At 45.2% G+C, this 19,509-nt stretch overlaps 1 protein-coding gene and 1 non-coding gene across 2 annotated transcripts in view; both read left to right on the forward strand.

Annotated features, from left to right (window-relative positions):
• Nucleotides 1-321: 321 nt before the first annotated feature.
• The window catches only part of LOC102000998, an 86,497-nt gene continuing 67,309 nt past the window's right edge, over nucleotides 322-19,509 (forward strand). The window contains exons 1-2 of the transcript XR_258447.2: nucleotides 322-405; nucleotides 1,818-1,879. This is a non-coding gene — a transcript (uncharacterized LOC102000998). The remainder of the gene's footprint in view (nucleotides 406-1,817; nucleotides 1,880-19,509) is intronic.
• Fam50b (family with sequence similarity 50 member B) lies at nucleotides 10,436-11,496 on the forward strand. The gene has a single exon (XM_026783136.1). It carries the CDS (start codon nucleotides 10,436-10,438, stop codon nucleotides 11,435-11,437), a length of 1,002 nt encoding a protein of 333 aa, XP_026638937.1. The 3' UTR covers nucleotides 11,438-11,496.

Raw genomic sequence — 19,509 nt, forward strand, 5'->3', positions numbered from 1 at the left:
CACAAATACTATCATATGAAAAGGCAATAAAACCACGCTGTCAGGAGAGTGCCAGTGTTTCAGACTGGTACATCACCTGAGCTCCTTAGTAATAACCTACACACAATGAGTCAGTAATTTATAACAATCAAAGGCCCCAGTGGGCAAGAGCAGTCCAGGAAAGCTTCAGGGAAAGATTAGATTTCAGTTGGCCAGAGAGCAGGGGCTGGCAGTGGGGCTAAACCAACCTATCAATCCAAGTTGGCAGTTATACATGACCACCACCTGATTGGTCCAGCCTCTATCCTGATTGGTTAGAGCCTGCCAGAGCAGTTGGTCAATGTTTTACATATTTTCTATGTCAGTTAGAACAGACAGTATCTGTCAAAGCACCAGAAGGAACAATCTTGGCTCATATATCCAAAGGTGAGAATTGGCTTTAGTCCAGCTGGGGCAGATGTGGGAAGCACAGCTGTTTACACTCTAGTAACCAATCGTGAAAGAAGCTATGAATGGTGAGCAAAGGAATCTTTCCATTACCTTGCAAGCAGAGGAGGCTGTTGAACCTTATCAGGAACATTAGAATTAACATTTTTATTGTAACTTAGGAATGCTTACCAGAGTAACTACACCAGAAGAAATGAAGAAGACATTTTAAAGGCATTATTGTAATAATTCAGGCATGGGCTATTAAGTATGGACTAGAAGAACTGAAACTGGGACTTGAGGGTTACATTGGTTGCTTTTCACAAAAATACCTGGCCAAAAAGCAAACTTAAAGAAGGGGGAAGGTGTTTATCGTAGCTGACCCTTTGACTCAACATTTTGTACGGATGGGGAGGCATGGTGCTGGGAACACAAGTCAGAAAGCAGAGAGAGGTAAGTGCTTGTGTTCATCTGGCTTGCTTTATTCCTCCTTTCTATTCAATGTGGGATTGAGCCCATGGCATGGTAATGCCTAAGGATAATTTGCTTTCCCTCTGTTAAGTCTTTCTGAAAATACCCTCATAGACATGCCCACAGCTGCATTTTCTATAATTCCAAATCCTGTTGGTTGACAAGATTAATTATTAAGAAGCCCACCTCCTTAACTCAAGTCTGATACAGTTATGTTATAATAGATTGTATATCAAATACTTCATGGGCTCCTGTTAAGTTGCTCTGAACCCTCTTTTCTGTCACTGCAGTAGTAGGTAGTTCTAGCCGAGCAGCCTCATGCTGGGAACCTGAGACTGTGAACTCTCTGATTTCTCCACTGCAGAGGCAATGAACTTGACACACAGGAATGTCGATATCCATAGAGTAACTGTCGGCCACTGAGAATAGGAGCCTGGAAATAAATGGTTTCTCCATCCCATAGTGCTGAGATTTATTTCAGAGAGCTTCCCAAAGTCCCTATGGGATCTAGGTGTTCTGTCCTTTGGATTTAGAGTGGAATGTGTTAAAAGCTTGGTCCCAGATTGACACTATGAGATTATGGAATGTGTGAGTGGTGGGACCTAATGGGGGCTGTGAAGTGCTGGTTTACCAGCTTCATCTGCTCTGTGCTTCCACAGTGAGATCCATTGGCCGGGAGATGAAACTCTCAGAAGTATAAGCCAAAGTAACCTCTCCCTCCTTACAAACTGATCACCTTGGGCATGTTGATATAGTCAGGGAATGCTGGCTGACTGAAATGCGGTTTCTTGGCAGCATGGGGCATGGTGGTATTGTCTCTTATTAAGTTAACACTTCTGTGATCTTATCTTTAGAGGAAACAGAAGGCTGTGATTCCATAGGGCCTGTAATATGGTCGCTCAAAAGGCTTTCTTTTATGTGGCCCATGCTTTTTATTTTAGCTACCCCAGCACCAGGGAAGACCTTGACTACCTTACCTGAAGAGACCGTTGTCCTGGTCACAGTGAGTAGACAAAGTAAGAAGAAATCAGTCAGGAGATCTGAGTCCAAACTCTTAAGTAATCCAACAAGACAGCATGTGGGCCCTAGAAAAGGCTAGAATCATCTTATGGATAATGAGTGTCAACCTGTGTCTGTTTCAACAGAAAGGAAGGGGATCACTAAACTTCCGAATGAAACCTCATGCATAGCCCAGATAGCCTCACATAGCTTCTGATAAAGTGCATTATTAAGTATTTTTTGAAGCCAGTTTGAGGCACGCTTCTCTTGTCTGTTTGTGGAAAGGCTCTCAACTGCTAGTGTGCAAGCAGACTTAGAAGTTATAGATCTATAAATCACTCCTGTCTGCTAATTTCACTATTACTCATGTGGCTGTCAAGGGCCATGGAGCAGGTTGAACTAATAGTCTAAATGTTTGTTTTGATTGTATCTTATAGAAAAATTAAAGAAATACAAAAACCTAAATCCTTTGCTCGCATTATCTTCAGAAACAGATCCCAACTAGAATATATAAGTGAAGAAACAAATGACTAAAAATAGAAAACCCAGTTTTATATGTAAAATTCACAAGTCATCCAAGATGGATAGAGACATAAAAATGAAAATGTAAAAATTTCCTATGTAAGTGAAGTTAAGGCAAACAACAAATGGGGAGAAACATTTGACACTTATATGACAGACTAAGGGTTAGTGTTATCTATGTATAAATCCTGGTAAATCAATAAGAAAAGAACAACTCTCAGGAGGAAAACAAGTAAAGATCTGTGGTGCCGCTCAGCAGTAGAATGCTTGCCTAGCACGCATGAGGCCAGGGTTCCATCCCCAGCACCACACAAACACACACACACACATACACGAATAAAAACAAAAAACAAAACAAAAAAAAAGGAGGGTGGTGGTAAAACGTGTGATCACAGAATTTAAGCAACATAAGAGGCTAAATTTCAGGTCAAAACCAAGGTTATTGGGTTAATAGCGGTTACCTATAACCACAACTAATGGATATTAAGCACCAGAAGCTTATACAGAGATGTATAATAATGACTATTATAGGGTTTAAAACATCAACAGTAAGATGGGCACAAAATACATTGAGGTCATTTTCAAAGATCAGGTAGAACCTTCAGTTTTATGATGAAAACAGGTATCTGTTGCTGGAAGTTATCAACATATAGAATAATTCCATTCACATTAAAATCCATGCTAACATATACATCAAAGTCTGTGAAGAAAGCCCAATTTATTAATAATGGTTCTCATATTTAAGATCACTCAGAGATCATTTTACAAAACTGTCAGAATATTTTACCAAGTGCCAAACTAGTTTCATTTTATAATAAAGAGCTAAATGAAAACAAGTCAGGCAGAAATCCAGGCTATGACATCTGTACTTGGGAGCAGTTGTTTTAGGGGAGAGGAAGACAAAGAGCTGTGAAGAGAAGGAAGGAAAAAAGTCTCCCTTTCCTGGAAAGTTGGAGAAAAGAATCCTCCTCAACCAAGAAACCAGGCATGGAGAGGCTTTTTTTTTTTTTTTTTTTTTTTTTTTCCTGACTGCCTCCCAGCTCGAGTGCCTGCCAAAGTGGTTCAGAACTGGCTTCTTTGAAAGTATGAGCCATGGTTCCCAGGGCTTTGTCAGGCTCTATCTGTGAGGGTCAGTGACTCCCTCCTCCTCGATTGCCACCCCAGGGTTCTTGCACCTTCAGCCCTGTTGGATTCGCCTTTGGACCGAGTTGATAACACGCCAGCACTGTTGTGAATGGACAAAGTCTAATTAGATTGACCCTGTAAGCTTGCATCTCCTGCTCCCGGAACTGGAGTTTGGAGTCTCTGGTTAATAAACCCTTCTTCCGGAAGGCGGTGTGCGATGCTAACAGACCATGGGTTCTTTTTATCCTAATGTCTTGTGGTGAACTTAAAATTTGAGTTGCGAAGCTATATTCTTGGCTGAATCCTAATCCTATCCCAGTCAAAGGGGCCAGAAAGTCTCAGCTTGCAAGAGTTCAGATGGAAAACCAACCAACCAACCTGAAGCTTAAAATAGTCATGTGACCTCTCTAAACAGCAAATTTGCTTTACTGTCAGTATGAGAACCTCGTATGGACAGCAGGGGCCTCAGGCAACATGACTTCCACTCTGCCAGGCTTCATCTCTGGTTGCCAGGTGCAGAAGATCAGAGCCTCGTGGATTTGGAAAGAGTGAGCTCTGGCACTTTGATTCTAAACAGAGAAGGAAAACGTGGCAGGGAATATCTTGACCGTGACACCTGGAGTTGCCGATATCAACAGCATCCCAGAATCACACACTCAAACGGTGTAACATTTCTTTATTCAGTCACCAAATACCATTGAAGCTGTTAATCATCCAAGTCCTAAAGCAGGAAAATAGAAGTATTGCAGGAGCAAGGGGGTGGGTGACCTAGCCCAAACCCGTCCATCTGGGACGAACTATCTCAGTTGTCAACTTACGAACAAATTGAGAAACACTTGGGAGATTACAATGCGCACTGTAGCTGTGTGCGTCTGTGAGGACATTTCCAGAGAGGGTAAACTAATGTCAGAGGGGACCTGGCCTGACCCATAAGCTGGAGAACCTAGAGGGAATGAAAGGGAGTGGGGGGGGGGAGACACTGGTCACAGTCTAGGCGTCCCCTCTTCTGCTTCTTCACCACCCTGATGGAAACTGCTCTGTCTCACCTTATCCTCCCCGCCATAGTGGACAGTCCTCTGAACCTGTGGGCTCGATAAATCTTTTCTCTTTTGAAGTCATCTACGTCAGTCATTCTGCCACAATGATAAGAAATTACCTCACTGTTTTATCTAATCATCTGCAGTCCTGCCAAACAGATCCTTGGTTCAGTCTTGGAAACCATTGTATAGCGAAATTACTGAATCCTGGCAACCATGCTCTCTACCAAAGCCCTCTGGCATATAAAATGCAGTTAATTCTTAGGTGCAAGCCCTGGGGACTTGGTGGCTGTGGTTGGTGGTCACACTGATAATCTCAGGATTATAAAATGTAAGAAACATCCTCTGGTTGTGAGCTTCTCACCACTGTGGCCCAACAGAAGCAACTTAATGAAGAAAGAATTTCTTTTGGTTCACAGTTTCAAAAGATTCAGTCTGTGGTCATTTGGTCCCACTTGCTTGAAAAAGACATCATGGCTATGGGAGCATGTGGCATAAGAAAGCTCTTCACTTTATGGCAGGCCAGGAAAGAAAGCATGACAGAAAGGGGACAAATACACCTCCTACCCACAAGGACCCAACCTCAGTGACCCCACTCCCTTCAGGTAGGCCTGAGCTCCTGATGTTTCTCACAAGTGGGAAACAAACCTTCAAAACACACATCTGTGAGAGCATTTTATATTAACCCATAGCACCTCCACCTGTCACTGCTCAGAATTTCAGGATCCTTTGCGTCACAGTTCTGCCAGGGAGGACAAGGGGCATGATCACTTAAAGCACAATGACCCAATCCTAACCCATGGGTGATACAGACAATCCCTTGGTGTGACAGAAATTCAGGCAGTTAATTCTTGTTACAAATGAAGCACAGCTCTATTTAGTAAACTCTGAACCTCCTATATCTTATGAGTTGTGTGTTGGAGAGTGGACTTCCTGTATCAGAATGGACATCTTACTTGTCTTGGGAAGTATTTGGGGAGATGGGGGTCTGTTTTTAGAAATTTCAGCAATGTGGTAGGAGTGATAGATCAGTGGCACAGAGATTGCCTGCCTTGGGAGATGACTGGGTTCAATTCCTAGTGAAATTACCTGGTGTGAGTGAGAAGGAAACACAGAACATGCAACAAACCCGCTTAGGAGTTTATTGGGGGGCGGGTGCACAAGCCTGGTGAGGTCGGTGTGCAGAGAGAGAGAGAGCTTGAAGATGGAGCATCCAGCACATGTGCACAGGGAGATGACATGGCTGCATCATATGCAGATTATGGATCTCATACATGCATGCAAGGGCTCATGCAGCTGCATCATACGTAGATGATGCAACCATGCTGCATGTGGGTCATGTGGGGTCCTTTAAAATTCCTGGGGTCATTAGAAACTTCTGCCTGAGGGCTTGTCCACACATGCGTGGCCCTGGAACCCAGAAGTGTCAGCCAAAGGGAGAGGGGGGGGGGAGAAGGAGGGAGAGAGGAAGGGGAGAGAAAGAGGGAGAAAGAAAGATAGGGAAGGAAGGAATGGTTGTGGTGGCAGACTGGTTACTTAAAATTGCCAATGCTGAGGGAAGTTCAGCATTTATTTAGATGGAAATTTCAAAACAATTCTAAAATAACTCAAAGTGGGCCATAAAACTAAATAGAAAACTGCAAAACTTTTAGAAGAGCTCATAAGAAACCGATTTTATGACCTTGGTTTAAATACCAAAAACATGATCCGTAAATAGACAGCTGATAAATTGGACTTCGTCAAAATTAAAACTGTTTTTCTTTTTCTACAAAGGACATCTACAAGTCTAAAAGATAAGCTAAAAATCCTTGCAGGTCACATGTCACATGAAGGAATTATATATAGACAATAGGAAGTCTCAAATAGAATGGCAAGACACTGTGCCATTAAAAATTATGAATTGTTAATTTCCAGAAATTTCCATTTCAAGTTTTCTGGGCTGTTGTTGAGTCGTATAATTAATTTTTTATTAAAAAATTTATGTAGATGAATGATCTGCCTACATGCATGTCTGTGTACCACATACACGCAAATGCCTGGAGAGGCCAGAAGAGGGTACTGGATCCCCTGGAATTGGAGGCTCAGATGGTTGTGAGTTGCTATGTGGGTGCTGGAAATGGAACCCAGGTCCTCTGCAAAAGCATTAAGTGGTCCTAACCACTGAACTATCTGTCCAGCCCCTGGGTGCAGATAACTGAAGCTGAAAAGCAGAACCAAGGATAGGAAAACCTGCTGTGCATGATTGTGTACAAGCTAAAATCCATAGTGCTGGGCACCAGAAAGACGGCAGTGTCACTTTAAGTAAAATACTAAAAATTGTTCGTGTGTGTGTGTGTGTGTGTGTGTGTGTGTGTGTGTGTGTGTGTGTTGGGGGAGGGACTTGTTTCAGCTGCTGTGCTGGCCTCTAAGCTTCACCCGGTGGGGCTATGGCTGTCTGCTTCCCTTTTCACTGCAGGACTGCTGGGCTGCAGACCTGGGCCATTCCCTCTGGCTCCTTTTTACATGAAACCTGGGCTGTCAGCGTTCCACCTGCTGGGACAGCTCCACTGCTTTCACTCTAACTTTTTCTTAAAGATGTTGCCAAGAGTCTTTTACAATGGAGCTTCAGGAAGATCTCACCCAGATCAAAAGTTAATCAGTCCTTTCTCCTTCCTTCGATTGGTCTTGAAGACTGAACTTTCAACCACAACACTGAGACAGGAAGTCCCGGGCTAAGAGTTTCGTTTGAGTAACTGATAACACAGCAGTGTGTGGCACTGCAGCCAGGGGGTGGAGGTCAGGGAGGTGCATAATGGCAGAGTTCAGGATTTTATCAGCTCCAGCTGTTTGTGCCTATCTGGACCCCAGCACGGAGCTGGAGCGCCACCCTAAGACTGGACCAAGCTCTGTGCCCTCAGGCAGCACTCTGCTCGTGGTGATCAGGAAAGCAGCCCCAGGGCCTGTTGGAGCCAAAGGTATGCCACCATAGGTGTTCCTGAAATGAGGACTACAGTTTACCAAGATGTACAGGCACCTGGGCATTTGTGGAAACTTCCATGGCTGAACACCAAAAAGAATGGCCTGTATTGTATGCACGGATAAAAATTAATGGGGGATAAAAAGCCTTCGATAAAGCCACATGTCTAATTATAACCAAAAATAAACTGTAAGCAGCTAGTCATGTATTTTCGCTTCTACAGTTCCAAAACAAAGTGCTGAGTGGCAAGAACGAAAGCCAGCAAGTTGTTGTTCTGTTTTTGTTGTCATTGTTTGGTTGGCTGTTTTTGGTTTGTTTGAGTTTTGTTTTGTTTTGCTTTTTTTTTTTTAATCGTTTTTAGTTTGCTATCACAGACAGTGGAGCCTATAGTCATGAATTTAAAGTGAGGCTGGCTGGCAGTTTGTTTATTTTCTTGGTCATCAACTACTTGGATATAAGGGCTGATAGATAACTCCAGGTTTAATTAAGATTAGAGTTTCTTTTTTATTTCTTTCTTTTTTTTTTTTGGTTTGGGTTTTTCAAAACAGGGTTTTTCTGTGTAACCCTGACTGTCTTGGAACTTCCTCTGTAGACCAGGCTGCCTTGGACTCACTGAAATCTACCTGTCTCTGCCTCCCAAGTGCTGGGATTAAAGGTGTGCACCACCACCGCCCAGCGAGGATTAGGATTTCTTAGATGAAAATTTCATCAGGCAAGAGGTGTGAAGGGTTAGGAAGTCGTTTGGTCCTTGATGGGTAGGAAAGGCAGAAAGAAGTATAGGAGGTTGTGACAATAATGGGTGGGTGTAGAGAGCCTCTGGATGTGGAGGTCTGGGCTAACAGAGGACCGTTGGAATCCAGACAGCCAGAGAACATGAATGCAAAGGAATGATGTAGGGAATTGAAGATGAATCTGTTGGTTGTGATGAGAGCTAAGGTATCACCCTGTGGACAGGAGAAGAAGTGGACACGGGAAGAGGTTGTTAGAAGTGAGGTGAAGGTACTGGGTGGCCCCTGCAGATGACATCCAGGATAGCAACGGGCTAGGATGGGAGAAGGCAGCAAGGGAGCCATGTGCTAATGATCTCCAAGGACTTAGCAAGACAGGGAATTCGAGCAGTTGGGACATCAGCAGGCCAGGGAGCAGCATGAGCTCCATGGCGGCTTGCAACAGCAAAGAGAACAAAGATGCTATTGAGATGGTGAAAACATGGGTCTCTCATTTAGATTTTCAGTATGATGGAGAATGTCAGAGCAAGACATTTTCATGGAGCTATGTGGAGAAATGGTGTCCTTAAAGGAGACCTGGGCTTCAGTCTACTCCCAGAAGGTTAAAGGGGATGTCCTAAGACTTTGCTGACACATTGTGTTCCAGAGGGCATGGGGGGGGACCAGTTTGGGGTATGGGAACAGCTGGATAAGAGGATGTCAGTTGTCATGGGGTGTGTGGGTGTTAGAGTCCATGGAGTAATCACAGAGCTCCAGAAGGGTAAGGAAGGTACAAGAGGTACTGGTAGAAAGTGGTCAATTCAAGTTGAGTCCATTAAGTTAGGAGGTCTCTCTTCTGCTTTGGCTGAAGCGAGGAGAAGGCACTTTGTGGTTAGCCTGCTTCTGTTGCATGCAGTTTCTCTGAAGTCTTCATTCTCACATCAAGGGAGGGAGACTTCAGTGTTGATTTGCTTCTGTGTGCTTTAGCACTGACACAAGGTGAGTGCAATTAGCACTCCACGCAGAAATCACTCCCAGGACTGTGGTAGTGATGGAAGCTCATCAGGACCTGCCATGACGAGAACATTAATGGAAAATTAATCTAGCACCACCATTTTCCAACGAGGTGAATGTAGAAAAGCCCCTGATAACTCTTCTCCTTTCCTTGCTTGCCAACAAAGACAGGTGCCGTCCTGCAGGGCCAACGTTCTTCATCAGAAGATACGGTTTCTATGGCCAGTTCTCACGAGCCCAGGCACAGGTTCTCTTGTGCCCTGCTCTTACATGGCTATGCTGGAGCAGACACCTGGGCAGCATGTGTTATGGGGGTTTTCTCTGTAGGTCAATCTCTACCTGCAGCTCTTTAAATCCACCTTGTACAGAAGTCACACAAGGCTATCTCAACTTGAAGTAAAATTGCTTCCTTGATGACAGCAGTTGCATTTCATGGACTCAAGGGCCTTACATGGCCAGTAGTTACCACACTGGGTCACCTCAATGTAGCACAAATAATAAAAACGTAGAGATAGATACTGAAGTTCAACCTGAAGACCAGAAAAGCAGAACAGCCAAGCCACTAAAGTTGTTACCTCTAAGAAATCCTTTGACTTTGAAAGAGACCAAGTTCCTATCTGATCCCGGCTTCTGTTTCTCTAGTGCTGGCATTAAAGGCCTGCACCACTACCACCAAGTTTCTATGGTGCACTAGTGTGGCTACTGGGATTAAAGGTGTGTGTCACCACTGCCTGGTCTGTATGGCTTACCAATGTGGTTATTTTACTTTCTGATCTTCAGGTAAGCTTGCTTTATTAAAATACCAATGAAATATCACTACATCTTGGAGACAGAATCATCCGACAGAGAGGAAGTTCTATCACAAGGTGATGGTATAGGTCATTAATGATGCTGCTGTGCCAGCCCGATTCTCGACCATTTGTTTTTGGTTTTGTTTTGTCTTGGTTTTTTTTTTTTTCAAGACAAGTTTCTTTGTAGCTTTGGAGCCTATCCTGGAACTAGCTCTTGTAGACCAGGCTGGCCTCGAACTCACAGAGATTCGCCTACCTCTGCCTGGGATTAAGGCATGCTCTTGTAGACCTTCCAGCCTCAACCGTGTTTTGTTTGTTTGTTCCTAGGTGTAGAATCTGATGTCAGACCTGAAAGGCTACTAGAGACAGAGACTGAGCTGGCCATAGGGGTGGGGCTGGGCTGCAGGCATGGCGCAGTACAAGGGCACCATGCGGGAGGCCGGCAGGGCAATGCACCTGATCAAGAAGCGGGAGAAGCAGAAGGAGCAGATGGAGGTGCTGAAGCAGCGTATCGCAGAGGAGACCATCATGAAATCCAAGGTGGACAAGAAGTTCTCGGCACACTACGATGCCGTGGAGGCTGAGCTGAAGTCCAGTACGGTGGGCCTGGTGACCCTGAATGACATGAAGGCCAAGCAGGAGGCCCTGCTGAGGGAGCGGGAGATGCAACTGGCCAAGAGGGAGCAGCAGGAGCAGCGCCGGCTACAGCTGGAGATGCTGCGCGAGAAGGAGCGTCGGCGGGAGCGCAAGAGGAAGATCTCCAACTTGTCCTTCACTCTAGATGAGGAAGATGACCAAGAGGATGGCCGCTGGGGGGAGGGCACTGAGGCCCAGAGTGGTGGGCCCAAGAAGAACTTGGGCAAGAACCCCGATGTGGATACCAGCTTCCTGCCCGACCGTGAGCGCGAGGAGGAGGAGAACCGGCTGCGGGAGGAGCTGCGGCAGGAATGGGAGGCGAAGCGCGAGAAAGTGAAGGGCGAGGAGGTGGAGATCACTTTCAGCTACTGGGATGGTTCTGGCCACCGGCGCATGGTGCGCATGCGCAAGGGCAGCACCGTACAGCAGTTCCTGAAGCGGGCTCTTCAGGGGCTGCGCAGGGACTTCCGGGAGCTGCGCGCGGTGGGGGTGGAGCAGCTCATGTATGTCAAGGAGGACCTCATCCTGCCACACTACCACACCTTCTACGATTTCATTGTGGCCAAGGCGCGGGGCAAGAGCGGGCCACTTTTCAGCTTCGATGTGCACGACGATGTGCGGCTGCTGAACGATGCCACGATGGAGAAAGATGAGTCGCACGCGGGCAAGGTGGTGCTGCGCAGCTGGTACGAGAAGAACAAACACATCTTCCCCGCCAGCCGCTGGGAGCCCTATGACCCCGAGAAAAAGTGGGATAGGTACACCATCCGGTGATGCTGAGTCTCAATTGATAGCCTTACTCTCTTATTACCCAAATTCAATAAATACAGAGAGAGGGTCCCGTGAATCAGATGTGTTGGTTCTGTTGCTGGCATTGTTCTTATTTTTAATGTTTCTGTTGTGCTCCGTGTGATAAGGGGCGCTTTTTTTTTTTTTTTTTTGTCTAAGTAGTTGTGCTCATTGACTTGGCGAGCCGACAGACTGGGTTTGATTTTGTGCAATGTCTTACTTGCTGGGTAGTTGTGAGCAAGTCATTGTGCTGAGTTTTCCCACCTGTACTAGGAAGTAACACTCCACAAGGCCAAAGCTGAGGAGCGAGTTAGTATTTGTAGACACTTGAAGCTCAATAAATACCTGAGGTATTGGTGGGATTTCTGTGCTCCAACTCTGAAATGTCAGGACTAGGGTAGACCAGCACATCACTGGTGTCAGGGACAGTGCGGGAGGAGCCTCACAAAGCCCTGCAAATGGCCCCACCTCTGCCATCCTTAACTGGATGGTTTAGCGAAGGGCTTGGGAGACCAGAAAGCTGGTCTACAGCTTAGAAGATCAGTATCACCGATTTCCCTCAATCCAAACACTCCAGTAGGACTCCACTTGGTACTACTATGAATTCCACCCTTTACATTTTTCTACTTTATTTATTGTTGAGTGTTGTGCTAACTTTCATCTAAAATATGATGCATCACTCTTACAGAGTTTTTAGGTTACCCCCTGTAACGTTAAAGACCCAAGAAAAGTGCTTGGGATGAACCTCTTACTCTGTTTCTGGTACCTAGTTCTCATGCCAGCCCAAGAACAAGAATTCTCCCAGCGTTGGTGGTCTTGGGCACTGCTTGACTTCAGGATCACATATTGAGAAAACCTGGCTTTTCTCAATAGCCAGGTTGCACCAAGAGATTTTTCTCAGGTCAGGATAGAGGCATCAGTCTGTTTGAAGCCCTGGGGTCCTTGATGAGCTGCCAGGCTGGGAGCAAATGCTCCAGGAAATCTTCTCTCAACCCCTGACCCCTACGACCCCACTCTTTCTCACCCCTACCTCAGAGTTACTGCAGCAGCAAGCAAGCCTGAAGAATTTAGGGCCTCTGAAGTGTTGTTGATTCACTTCCACACATCAGTCCTCCCCAGAGTCTCATGCCCCACCTTGGACCTGCTCAGTCGGCAGGTGAGTCCCAGCAGGATCCCTGTGTGACTCAAGCTTCCTGAGACTGAGGGAGTCTGGCTGCTCCGATGTCTGCTCTCTAGTCAAGGCTTCGGTCTCTCAGCTCAAGACCTAGATTCAACAGCTGCTAATGCTCTACAGGCCTGATCCTATTCTCCAGTCCTGCATTCACTTAAAAACTAGCGCCAAACACATTCTAGCTCCTGCATCCACTTCCTCGTTTAATTATGTGTGGACAATTTACATATATCTATGGAACTAAAGATCATATTGTAGTTTTTGAATTACAATAAAAATAGAGCAGGGTGATAAAATTAAGCTGTTTGACCCAGACATCTCAGGTATTTTAACTTTTTGTATTGAGGACATAAAAATATTGTTTTTAGGCATTGAAATGTAACTAAAACAGGTATATTCAACATGTTGTGCATTTGTCTTTAAAGTTCAGACTTAGCCCCCTTTCTGAGACTTGGATCCTCTGACTGTTTTTCCATCAACTGTCCTCCTCCCCTTTTCCTCTTTTATATTCCACATGTGAGGACATGTGGTATTTTATCTTCATGTGTTTGGTTTATTGCATAATATACTCCACTCTACTTAGGCTGCTGAAAATAAGGCTTCTTTTCCAGAACTGAGTGTATTCCTTTGAGTATAGACCACATTTTCTTCCCCTCCCACGTTCAGATAATGTAATGGGTTTTTAGCAGAAACTGGAAATGTACTTCTACATCCCTTAGTAGTACATGTATCCCACTGCCCCTTGTATTGTCTGTTTTCTGGTACCAATCCTACCCTAACCACATACATATAGCCTCCCCACCCCAATCCTTCCCGAAGTAAAGAGGAATTTCATATAGATTAATATTCGTATGTTTACAATATGATCATTAATTATAAATACCCAATCATAACATATTGTGAAAAATATTATTTTTCTGGAATTAGCATTTCTTTTTTTCTATTTTGGTTGACTCCTGTGTTGTTATCGAATGGGCCTCATACTTTGTGTCAATTGTATTCTTCTCCTGTCAGTATTAGGGTCTTAGTGCAGTGTTGTCAACCTAAAGTTACAGACATTCTCCAGTGATAACGAGCTTAGTTGGGAGAGGGTGAAAGCGAAAGCTTGCGGTAGATGGTGCCTTTCACACCATGGAGGACTGTTGGTGGACCCTGGGAGGTACAGAAGAACAAGGGGTTTCAAAGACAAGGAGGAGGAAGATTGCATAGAACATCTTGAGATGAAGAGAGCCCCGACAATGAGGAGAGCTGCAGCCATTCGTTAGTGAAGTCTGTGCCAGACAGTGATCTTTCCTCATATACCAAACCCAAAGTTTCCCGTATTGAGACTGATCAGCAAGCATGCCAACAATCATCTCAGCTAACTGAAAACTGCTCTGAAGCCTTCCTGTCCACCCCCATCCAGGTTGATGAGAGCTGGTATTCTGGAACCATCCTTCTGCTCAAGCCTGAGGATGACCACCTCTCTGTTCCGTCTTTCTTGACTTGCTTCCTCTGTTCCATGACTGAAAATGTTTAAAAAGTGTTAACATTGTGTGGGACATGACAGTGCACCCCCATAATCTCAGGCAGTCCAAAGGCTGAGGCAGGAGGATGGCAAGGTCAAGGCCAGCCTAAGCAGCTTGGGAAGAGCTTGTGTCATAAAAAGTAAATATTAAGAAGAGAATGGGAATATAGCCCCCATGGTAAACTGTTTACTTAGTGTTCTTGGGGCTGTTAGTTCAATCCCTAGCCCAAACAAGAAAACAAGCAATTGTTTTTAGAGCTTAAATTGCTAAACTCGTCTCCCCTGTAGCCTCTTACGTATATGGAAATGTGGCAGGCTGTACACAATTCTCTCTCAAGATATTAGAGGCAAGGCCCACAGCCTTACCATTTCCGTGTTAATTCCATGAACCACACTACGTCAGCAGACGCTCAAGCACAGAGCTTCACATCAGACCTGGGGAAACCACTAAGATCCCCTCACAGGCTTCCCCTAGAGGAAGGCCAGACTGGCAACCTCTTCCCTTTGCCTCCTGGGAACATTCGCTCTCTTCCGCAGACCTCTGCTTGCCTGTGCAGGCCTGCTGCATGGGCTTCTCCTCCAAGACAGACAGACAGACAACCCCTGATCTGCCGAACCCTTGCTCCCTGAAGTCTTAACCCACAAGTGACTTCTCACACACTCTGTTTCCCACCACACCAGCAGGCATCACGTAATCCAATAGGCTAGGCTTCTTCTCTGTGTGTGTTCCTCTCAAGACCTCGTGACTCCTGCCTCCCATGGCCTCAGAAGTCCCCTGGACTTCATTAGCCATTTGACTTGACTGGATGAAGGCAACCTCTCTCCAGAATGCCCTAATAAGAACCTGTGCACCACCCAGACCCACACCTTTCCAGTGGAATTCAAGACTGAGATAGACAGGACTAGCAGGCTTGCTTAGATTGAATCTAGCAGGGAAGCTGTAGCCTTTTCGCAGAGGCCCTATTGCCCCATGAGACTCTTCAAAGACACACAGCACCCCTCCTACCCTGTGACCAAGCTTACTCTGAAGTCATGTCCCCCACTATACCTCCTCTAAGATGAACTCTGTGTTCTGACTGAGACATTACATTCACAATTCCTTCTCTCGGCGTGTGAATTATCATCAGCCAGCTCCATTCATTCAGGCTTAGAGGTTTACAGATGGCTAGTCACAGTAGGAAGCAGCATTTATAGATTGCACCAACTATTTTCACACCTCAACTGCTATCATTAATTCCACTTCTCTGCAAATCCTTTGAGACAAATCTATGATCCCTATTCTACAATGACAAAAGGCAAAGCAGAAAGACTTCAGTGATTTTTTTTTTTGTTGGAAGTTATTCAGCTAGTATGGGCAAAACTGAGGTCCAGCAGTTTACTGTCTTGATTTTTGTACAGAGTCCTGGCTTTGGTAGTGGCTCAACCATTTTGGTAGTCATGGGTCACTGTCTAGAGCAAATAGGCTGTTCATACATCTTCTAGGGGATCGCCAATGTTGGATATGGGCCTGCCATTTTAAGACACTGATCACTCTAAACTTCCAGATTCCCATAGCCTGAAGAAACAAGGCCACACACACACACACACACACACACACACACACACACACACACACCCCTCCCCAAACCAACACTCCCCCCCACCTCTCCCTACAACTAACACTCCCCAACCCCCACCCCTCAAACTATCCCTCCTTCCCAGGAGGAAGCCTCTCCTTCCCCTTAATGCCACATTTACATTTCTCTGCTATCATGCACTACTCTTTTCTAATGCCTTCCACCTCAAGGCCTCATCATGGCTCCCATGGTCATGAGGTCCATTCTTGAAGGGTGATCTTATGTCAGTTTTTTTTTTTCCAAACCAACCCACCTATTGCCTTTTCTTCTCTAACAACCGTATTACCCCTGCTGTTACATTGTATGGCAAAAGGACAGTGGACTACCCCTCAGGCTTGCCAATGTACTTTGTCATTGTCCTGGCTGCTATCTCTTGGGACATGTGTCTGTGTGTGTGTGTGTGTGTGTGTGTGTGTGTGTGTGTGTGTGTGTGTGTGTTGCCAGGAGAGGGAAGAGAGCAGGGGGCAAAATAGAGGAAGCTCTCTGTTGTCTCTCCCTACAAGGAGACTGACTAATCCCATCACAAGGCCCCACACTCATGAAAGCATTTAACCCTAAATTACCTCACCTCTAAATGTGAATTCATTGGGATTTAAGGCTTTAACATATACATCGGGGTGTGGGGCATGATTATACCACACTGGCTGCTGGCATGGTGATTAGGGACAGGATTGGGTTGTAAGGGGAGTGAATTCCCACCCTTCCCTCCAAAGGAGTCAGCTCTATGTCAGACTGAGTTGGGGGTGCTGCTGGTGAGCAGTAGACAATAGTGAAAGCATTTCTGCCGTTTGGAGAAGCAATGCTTAGCACAAGTGGCTGCTGCCAACACATCTGGGGGAGATGAAGCTGAACCTAAGGAGTATGGTGACTGGTGCCCGGAGACGTAAGACGGCAGGTCAAATAGCCTTTTCTGCCAGGCCTCCCCCAGCCTTGTTCCTCGAGCCTTTGGGAAGCAATGGGGCCCTGGGTGTGCCATACATATTGTTGGAGAATTTTTGAATCCTGGAGGGAAGGAGACCCTGCGACCCTGCACAGGCAGTGCCTGAGACCCCAAATGATGACCAGTGGCATTTTCAAAAGTGTGCAGAGGGTGAGGACAGGAAAGACATTGAGTATTTTGTAAAACTTGTTTTCCATTAAATTAATACATTTATATGGAGGTTGTGATTTTTTTTTCTTCTGGGGCGAGGTAGAAAATGAAAGCCTGATCATTGTATATAGTGGGAGGCTGCTTGTTGGTTCCTGGCTGCCCGGCTAGCTTAGATCTGAAATAATCACACAGAAATTGTATTAATAAAATCACTGCTTGGCCCATTAGCTCTAGCTTTTTATTGGTTAACTCTTACATATTAATTTAACCCATTTCTATTAATCTGTATATCACCACATGGCTATGGTTTACCAACAAAGTTTCGGCATGTCTGACTGGCAGCGACTCCATGACTTCTCTCTAACTCCGCCATCCTCCTCACATGCTATAGGCCAAGCCAGTTTCTTTATTCATTAACCAATAAAAGCAACACATAGAAGGACCTCCCACACCAACTGTAGATACTGAGTTTGTGTGTGTTGGGTGGGGGTGGGGGGATAGATCTTTATTTGGCCACAGAGGGAAATGCCCATTATGTCCAGAATATCCCTGCTGTCATTGGGATCTGAAGGTCTGGGGACCCTAGAGCTAGTCCAGTAATCTCATGCTACAGAATAGAAATGAGGCTCACGGCAGGGAAGTGCCAGCCCCGGGGTGGCAGGCCTGGTTAGCAAAGCAGCATTGAGCCAGAGAGCTCTGGTGCCCAGTTCCTTCTTCCCTTCACCCTGCCTCAGGTACCCTGGGGTGGTATAAAGAACTCAGGATTTCCCAGAACTCTGACTGGGTGAGATCTCTTTATTGAAAATAAAATAAAGGTCTCCTGTTGGTATGTCCAGGAGAGACCAACTAGCATTTGCAGAACCCTACCTCACTCTCTTGGCTCTGCCTTCTTTAGTTGGGTAAACTTTGTTCCCTTTCTTTGGCAATAGGAAGGTGCTTTTTGATTTCTTTTCTGCTGCTTTAGGGGAATAGATACAACAACAAGCTTGTGCAATCAGGGCAAAACAATCCTTTCACCCAGGGGCAACACAAGGACCACCCAAGCTTAAATGTCTCCAAATAAAACCATTCAAACAAAACTTTCAAGCATATAAATGACAGGAGTAAGCAGCCTGATTCAAACTGTGTCTGTGCTTTTCATGGTTCTGAGCAAGAGGATTGGAGTTTCCCACTTCCTAATAGTGGGATGGCAACAGGAAATGACATTTCCTGTACACACATATTTTTGCCAAATGCTACAGTGTATGGTAGTCAGAAAACAGCTTCTTTCATGTTTAACTCATCTTGAAAATTTACCTCTAAAGAATCCATTACCTTCAGACCAAGTCAGATTTTACAAAAAAGACCGTGTGTGTGTTTGTGTGTGTGTGTGTGTGTGCACGCGCACGCGTGTATACACATTTGGATATGGATTTTTGGGTGTGTACACAGGAAGGTGTTACCTGGTAGGCAAGCTCTAACTAATGAGCTGGGCAAGAGGAAGCAGATGGACTTAGTCACCACTTAGAGCCAACTTCCCAGCAGGCCTCCAGTCAGTCCCCCGCTGCTTCCACACCTTTATGCCATCAAAAGGCCTTACACAGACAATGAGGTCATAAAAGGTACAGGCTTTGCTCTCTCGTTCACTCGTGACCAGAAAAGCCAGCTGCTATACTCTAAGAAGAATGAGAAAGCCTCATGGAAAGGGTCACTTGGCAAGGAACAATGAATTAAAGTCATCATCTGCCAGCAGCCACCACAAACAGGGCCACAGTGCCAGAATCATATCCCTCTCCCCTCCCATCAGGCTTTCAGATGACTTCAGGCCAGCCAGCAACCTGACTGTCTCACGGGAGGCCGCAGCTGTATGCAACTAGTGCATCTGTAGTTGCACACACACATTTCTCATCATGATATATACATGCCCACTTAAAGTGCATGGCTCAATGATCTTTAGTCTGTCCCCAGAGCTCTGCAAACATTATTAGCACAGTATAATTCTGGAACATTTTTTTCCCTCCCAAAACAGTTTAAACTCGGTGCCAGCTCCAGACTCTAATCCCATTCCCCCTTCCCAGCTCTGGGAAGTTGCTGTTATCTGTTTCTGTAGATTTTCCAATCCTGGACATTTCAGATCCACGGAATTATGCAATGTGTGGTCTTTATATCTCATTTATATCCTTCACCATGCTTTTTTCCAGGCTCATCCATGTCATACTGTACATCAATATTTCATTCCTCTTTATGATCAAATAATATTCATCACACAGATTTACTATATTTTGTTTATGCATCTGTACTTTGGTTTTGGGTGTGGTGGCTTGAATGAGAAATGTCCCCCATAGACTTAGATACTTGAACATTTGATCCCCATTTGTTGGTGGTTTGGGAGGTATGAGACCTTCACACTGGGAGACGGATTTTGAAAGTTCATAGTCTCACCCTGCTTCCCGCTTGGTCTAAGTGTCATGACTGTATTTGAAGATGTGAGTGCTAAACTTCTTGTTCCTGTAGCTTTCTGCTGGACTCTGAGGATGGACAGTAATCCCTTTAGGACCAGTGCTGGTTAGTTTTATGTCAACATCACACAGACGAGTCATCTGAGAGGAGCAAACCCTACTTGAGAAAATGCCTCCTTAAGATCAGACTGTAGGCAAACCTGTAGAGCAATTTCTTTTTTTTTTTTTTTTTTTT

The sequence above is a fragment of the Microtus ochrogaster genome, chromosome 16 (assembly GCF_000317375.1).
Source record: "Microtus ochrogaster isolate Prairie Vole_2 chromosome 16, MicOch1.0, whole genome shotgun sequence".
In the NCBI taxonomy this organism is placed as follows: Eukaryota; Metazoa; Chordata; class Mammalia; order Rodentia; family Cricetidae; genus Microtus; species Microtus ochrogaster.